The sequence below is a fragment of the Priapulus caudatus genome, unplaced genomic scaffold (genome assembly GCF_000485595.1).
Source record: "Priapulus caudatus unplaced genomic scaffold, Priapulus_caudatus-5.0.1 Scaffold1309, whole genome shotgun sequence".
In the NCBI taxonomy this organism is placed as follows: Eukaryota; Metazoa; Priapulida; class Priapulimorpha; order Priapulimorphida; family Priapulidae; genus Priapulus; species Priapulus caudatus.
In genome coordinates, this window is record NW_014578370.1 from 44476 (window position 1) to 50957 (window position 6482).

At 53.9% G+C, this 6482-nt stretch overlaps 2 protein-coding genes across 3 annotated transcripts in view; both read right to left on the reverse strand.

Annotated features, from left to right (window-relative positions):
• Window positions 1-5481, reverse strand: part of LOC106816190 (bifunctional heparan sulfate N-deacetylase/N-sulfotransferase 4-like) — a gene marked incomplete at its 5' end in the record, with an annotated part of 11909 nt that extends 6428 nt beyond the window's left edge. The window contains one exon of the mRNA XM_014820752.1: window positions 5446-5481. Coding sequence (XP_014676238.1) covers window positions 5446-5481 — 36 coding nt within the window. The remainder of the gene's footprint in view (window positions 1-5445) is intronic.
• A 109-nt stretch (window positions 5482-5590) lies between these two features.
• Window positions 5591-6482, reverse strand: part of LOC106816193 (bifunctional heparan sulfate N-deacetylase/N-sulfotransferase-like) — a 19282-nt gene continuing 18390 nt past the window's right edge. For both annotated transcript variants that reach the window (XM_014820756.1, XM_014820755.1), the window contains 2 exons: window positions 6119-6296; window positions 5591-5768 (listed from right to left, as the gene is read on the reverse strand). In XM_014820756.1, the coding sequence (XP_014676242.1) occupies window positions 5619-5768; window positions 6119-6296 (328 nt within the window). In that variant the 3' untranslated portion in view covers window positions 5591-5618. The remainder of the gene's footprint in view (window positions 5769-6118; window positions 6297-6482) is intronic.

The following is a 6482-nucleotide window of genomic DNA, read 5'->3' on the forward strand; positions in this document are numbered from 1 at the left end:
ACGCGGCCGCCTCGCCACGAGCATCACTCCCTGAACCCGAGCACACGTCCCCCACCCGCGCCATTAACTCCGCATGCACCTAGTACCGCACCTACGCCACACCACAACGCCCTACACTCCTACCAGCACACATCACAGCCCATACTCACACCCTCGCATGGCAGCCCACGGACCACAAGGTGCCTTACTCCTACCCTTCCCACAGGCCTCACTCTACCCTCCCACGGGCCTTACTGCTACCCTCCAAAGCCACGGCCTCAACTCTACCTCCCCACCGGCCCTCACTCTAACCCTCCCACGGCCTTACTCTACCCTCCCACGGCCTTACTCTACCCTCCCACGGCCTTACTCTCCACCCTCCCACGGCCTTACTCTACCCTCCCACGGCCTTTACTCTATACACCGGCCAAACCCCATCACACCAATCCCACCGGCCTTTAATCTCACTAAGACCCTCCCGCCTTACTCTAGCTAACGCCCCAACTCCCACGGCCTTACTCTACCCTCCCAGCGCGCTTACTGCTACCCTCCACAACCCCCACGGTCTCACTCTACCCCTCCAACGTCACCACGGCCGTTACTCTGAGACCCGCTCCCACGCCTTACCTAACCCTCGCCGACCGCTTTCTTTCTTTTTTTCTCTCTACTCCTTACCCGAGCCCTACCCTCCACACGGCCTCACTCTATCCTAAAAGAATGGGCCGTTCTCCCCTCCCACCGGCCTCTTACTGCTTAGCGACGAATTCTTTCGTCGTCGCCTGGCCTGCCCTCCTGGGCCAAGGCCCTACTCTACCCTCACTGGTGCCTGTGTCGATACTACGGGCCTTAATCTGAAACTACTGGGCGTCCCGGCGTCGTCGCTTACCCTCCGGGACCACGGGCCTTAGCATCTACCCAGTACCGGTACGAGTGGTACCCCGTGCCCTGAAGTGGAGGGGGCGTGACGGACGCGAGACCTGCAGCCTCACTCTCCCCTCCCACTCACCCGTGTGAGGGGCGTGCACGATGGCCATCCACTTCTGACCTGCTGCACCGGCCACGGCTTACTCCTAACCCACTGCACGCTAGCGCGGGCCCTTACGGATCGAGGCCTACGAATGTGCCCTCCTCCCACGTGGTGCCATATCGTACCCTCCCACGGCCGTTACTCTACCTCGCCATCCCAACGGCCTCACTCTATCCTCCCGGCCTTACTCTAGCCCTCCCGACGGCCTCACTCAGCGGCGACGGTGGCTCCCAATCTTTCCAAACTCCTGCCGCCCTGGACGACATCTACCCTCCCACGGCCTCACTACTCTACTCCCACGGCCTATCTCCCCTGCCCACGGCCTTACCTCTACCCTGCTTCCACGCGCTTTACTCATACCCTGCGCACCGGCCGTTACTCTACCCTCCCACGGCCTCACTCTACCCTCCCACGGCCTCACTCTACCCTCCCACGGCCTCACTCTACCCTCCCACGGCCTTACTATCTATCCCTGACCCCGCCTTACGGCCATATTCCTGCCCTCGTATCACCACACTTTGAGCCCTCATACCGGCCTACTAAGCCCCCGCCCCTCCACATGTCCCTCGCCACCGCCCTACCCCCCTTGCCCCATACTGTAACTTTCCGACCCCCCCCCCTTCCATGACCTCCCACCGGCGCCTCTCACTATGCCATGCTCCCCCGTGCCTCCCTCCTATCCTACCTCGCGAGGTGGCCCCCGCGCTCGTCCAACGGCCACCCCTGTACGCGCGCATCACCCCTCCATGCGTCGTCACTCACTAGTGCAGCCCTCTCCGCGCTGACCACTCCTCCTACCTACCATCGCCCTCGCCCGGCTAAGTGCAACCCCTGTACCTCGGCGCTTCACCGCCCCATGTCTCTCACTATGGCAGCCCTCCCTGCCCGTGCCCTCTGACTACCCCTACCAACCGCCTACCCCTCCACCCCTGTAACAGCGCGGTCACCCCCCATGTCTCCTCACCGTGCAGCCCTCCGCCCTTGCCCTCCCTCCTACGCTACCCCTAGCCGTGGAGCCCCCTCCGGCCCTGTAGCGCGCGCATGAGCACCAACATGTCTCTCACCGTGCAGCCACCCTCCCCTGCCTCCCTGCGGCTCAGCTCTTCTTTAGTTTCCTCAATTCGAGGCACGAGCATCCGGGCGGGCAGAGCTTTGGGTCACCGAGCCGGGCGAAGTAGGCGGGAGAGCCACGTTGTTCGGCGCGGTAGAACGCCGACAGCGCCTTCTCAGGCGCTTCTCTGCGTTGGCTGCCATCGCCGCATAACACCGACGCCTATGCTGGGCGCGAGGCACTTGGTGTGGCGTCGTCCGTTAATCACCTGACAGTAGATAGCCCTTATTTCGGTCGTACCTGCAAGGATCTTTAGAAGATGTTAGCTTTGTCCTGCTCGCACTCTCGGTCTGGTCTTTGAATCTCTCTCTCTTTTCTCTGTTTTTGCCCCAACGCTTCTCTCTGCACTCTCTCTCTCTCTGCTCTGCTCTTGTTGGCCCCACCTCTCTCTCAGCTGCGCCTCACATCTCTCACTCTGTCCCTCTCTCTCTCTCTCTCTTCCTCTCTTTTTGGCCTCGCACCGTCTCTCTCACTCTCCTCCTCATCCCGTCCCTTATTTTCGCCCAGCTCTCTCTCGTTTGACCTCTTCCTCCCCCGGTCTTTTTGCCTCTACTCTCTCTCCACTTCGCCTCTTCTCTCCCTATTTTCGCCCGCACCTCTCTCTCAAGACTCTCTCTCCCCTCTCTTTTGCCCGCACCTTCGGGTCTCTTAACTCTCCTCTCTCCTCTTGTCCCTGCCTCTTCTTGCCCCCCTCTCTCGCTCGCAACTCCTCCTCCTCTGGGACTCCTCACGTTTTCTCCCTCTTCTTGCCACCTCCGTCTCTCACTTACTATCTTTTCTCTTCTCGTTTTGCACGTATGTTTATAACCGGGAGACGGCAGTTCCGGACGAGAGAACAGACGACGGAGCAACAGAGACGCTCGGGGAAGCAGAACCGTACTTGAGGTTCGGGGTTGTCGTATGGGATAGTAAGGCCGCTGGGGGCTTGCTTCGCGCTTCATGCGCAACGGCGCTCTGAAACTATCGTCCATCACTGTGGACACCGGCATCGTTCAATGCCCGCAGCGTTGATCGCCGTCCAGGATGACAGCAGCTGCAACCATGGCAACGGAAACGCTCTCGCTTTTATACAGAGAAGAAAAACGGGCGGATTATTTCAAGCTTTTTTTTTAGAAAAATGCTGATGCAATATGCAATACGAATACAAAATGCAGATTTTTATGAAATCGTATAATTAGGATATTACACCTTGAAATCCTGATTTGGCATATTCTTAGTGACAGGGGCGATTTTGCTACAAAGGAGCTGATGTGTGAGGACAGGGAGATTATTGTTGCATGGCGAACATCTCTGTGAGGTGTTTTATATGCCTTTTCTCACCTAGTGATTAGACATCATCATTTGATCAGTGCCTCCTCATCATCATGTGCGGAGCTATCATGCGTTCGCATTCTTTCACCGATGGCTTGATCGATCATTAATCATCCTCGGATACAATCTTCATCGTATCAATATGCCTCGCATACATCTACGCAAGACCGTCAAGTACCCTCCATCATCATCAATCATCACCAGCGCGCAGCGGAGCGTGGGGTACAGCCGTGGACACAGTCGTGAGTGGGTGTATGCTCACATGTTCTAGGCCTCTACCTGGTTGGGTGAGTAGTGTTTCTACGCTTAGCTGGTTCGCGGTGAGTAGTGTTCCTAGGATACCTGCTTGGTGAGTAGTCGTTAACTACGCTTACCTGGTTGGGTGAAGTAAAGTGTTCTAGGTTAGCGGGTGTGGGTTGCGGTGAGTAGTGATTCTAAGCTATAGCCTGGTTGGGTGAGTAGTGTTCTAGGCTACCTGGTTGGGTGGAGTAGTGTTCTAAGCTTATACGACATGAGTTGGGTGAGATAGTGATTACTAGGTTCCCATGGTTGGGTGAGTAGTGTTCTAGCGGGCTTTACACTGGTTGAGTGAGTAGTTGATTCTAGTATACCTGGTTGGGATGAGTAGTGATTCTAGGCTTTAGCGCTGGGCTTGGCGTGCGTATGATTCTGGTTTCAGCTGGCTTTGGAGTGATGTGAAGTGTTCTAGCTACCTGACTTGAGTGCAGTAGTTTCTAAGTTACCTTGTGGTTGGTGAGTAGTGTTTCTAGTTACGGGTGGTGTGGGTGAGTAGTGTTCACTAGGTTACCTGGTTGGGTGAGTAGATGTTCTAAGGCTTACTGGCTTGGGTGAGTGAGTGTTCTAGGCTTACGTGGTTGGGTGGAAGTAGTGTTCTAGGTTACCTGGCTTGGGTGAGTTAGTGTTCTAGGTGTCTGGTTGGGTGGTAGTGTTCTAGCTTACCTGGGTTGGGTGAACGGTACTAGTCTCTAGTTACCTGGGTTGGCGTGAGTAGTGTCCCTCCTACGTTACCTGGTTGGGTGGTAGTGTTCTAGCTGTACACTGGTTGGGTGAGTAGTGATTCTAGGTTACCTGGTTGGGTGACGTAGTGTTCTACAGCCTTGCTGGTTGGGAGACGTAGTGTTGCTAGTTACCTGGTTGGGTGAGTAGATGTTCGTAGCTACCTGGTTGGGTGCAGTAGTGTTCTAAGGTTACCCTGGTTGGGTGAGTCAGTGGTCTAGTTACCTGGCATTGGGTGACGTAGTCGTTCTAAAGGCGTTACCAGTGGTTGGGCTGCGTAGTGTTCTATAGCTTACCTGGTTGGGTGAGGTAGTGTTCTATGGTTACCTGGTTTGGGGTGAGTAGTGTTCTGAGGTTACGCCTGGTTGGGGCTGAGTAGTGTTCTAGGGGCGTGTGACCCGCTCGTTCATTTGGGTGAGCTAAAGAAATAGGTTCTAAGGTTACCTGGTTGGGTGATAGTGTTCTTAGCGGGTTAACGACTGGTTGGGTGAGCTAGTGCTTACTAACGGCGTTACCTGGTTGGGTGAGTAGTGTTTCTAGGTACCCACCTGTTGGGGTGAAACGTCGTGTTCCTAGCTAACTGGTTGGGTGAGTAGTGTTTCCTAGGTTTACCTGGTTGGTGAGTATGTTCTAGCTTACCGTTGGTTGGGTGAGTAAGTGTTCCTGGGTTACCTGGTTGGGGTGAGTAGTCGTTGCTAGGCTACCTGGTTGAGTGAGTAGTGTTCTAGGTTAGCCTTGGTTGGGTGAGTAGTGTTGCTACGCTTTACCTGGTTGGGTGAGTAGTGTTCTAAGTTACCTGTTGGTGAGTAGTGTTCTAGCTACCTGGTTGAGTGCAGTGAGTGTTCTAGCTTACCTGGTTGGGTGAGTAGTGTTCTAGGTTACCTGGTTGGGTGAGTAGTGTTCTAGGTTACCTGGTTGGGTGAGTAGTGTTCTAGGTTACCTGGTTGGGGTGAGTAGTGTTCTAGGGTTACCTGGTTGGGTGAGTAGTGTTCTAGCTTACCTGGTTGGGTGAGTAGTGTTCTAACGCCAGTGTTCTAAGTAACGCCGGTTGGTGAGTTAGTGTTGCCTAGCTTACCTGGTTGGGTGAAGTAGTGTTCTAAGCTTACCTGTTGGTTGAGTACGTGTTCTACACGGGTGAGGGTGGTTGGGTGAGTAGTGTTCTAGCCAGTGTTTCTAGGTGTCGCCTAGGTGTCGTGCGTACAGGCCCGGGTTGAGGCAGCGATGCTGTAAGGAGCGTAGCGCGCGTGGACTTGACACGTTCGCCCGCGCCACGTCGTAGAACGAATAGTTCAGCGACGCCGCATCACCGTGCGCCCTCTGGTGCTGAAACGTCCCAAAACAAAAACACTTGGCACGAGAAGTCGCTGGGTTGATGCGGCGCAGGGATTTTGTTCAAATTCTTGGGGTGTTAGTTGTTATTTTATAACAACTACTATCATGTTGTTATTATCATCACTATTATATATTATTATCCCCATCGTCATCATAATCATCATCACCATTTTAATATTATTATTTTTATTAAATATTATTTTTATTAAATATTATTTTTATTATCATCATCATCGTCTTATATAATTTTATTCTAGTCATTATTCCATTTCTCTGCCATTGATGCTAAAAGTATTAGGATCGCACAGTGGTTGTCATGGCAACGCAGCGCAGAGGCGCACCTGGTACCAGGAGTATGCTCGCCTCGAAGGGCTCAGCAGCAGAGTGATGATCTTTGCGTTGGGAAGCAGCGCGTGTGCGCGCGCCGGCACCACCTCACTCTCAAAGTAGGTAGCGCTTTTCTCAAACAGGTATATCGGACCAGCATCCGCCGCCGGCTTCGGAAAGAAATTCATGTACCTGCAGCACAGCATGCAATCGTTACGTCTCGCGACCTTATCCAGACAGCTTCGTGTCACCAGCAGCGATTCATCAGTCATTAACATTAGGGTAAGGTTTAATACATCAGTCATTAACATTAGGGTAAGGTTTAATACATCAGTCATTAACATTAGGGTAAGGTTTAATACATTAGGGGTCGCCGGC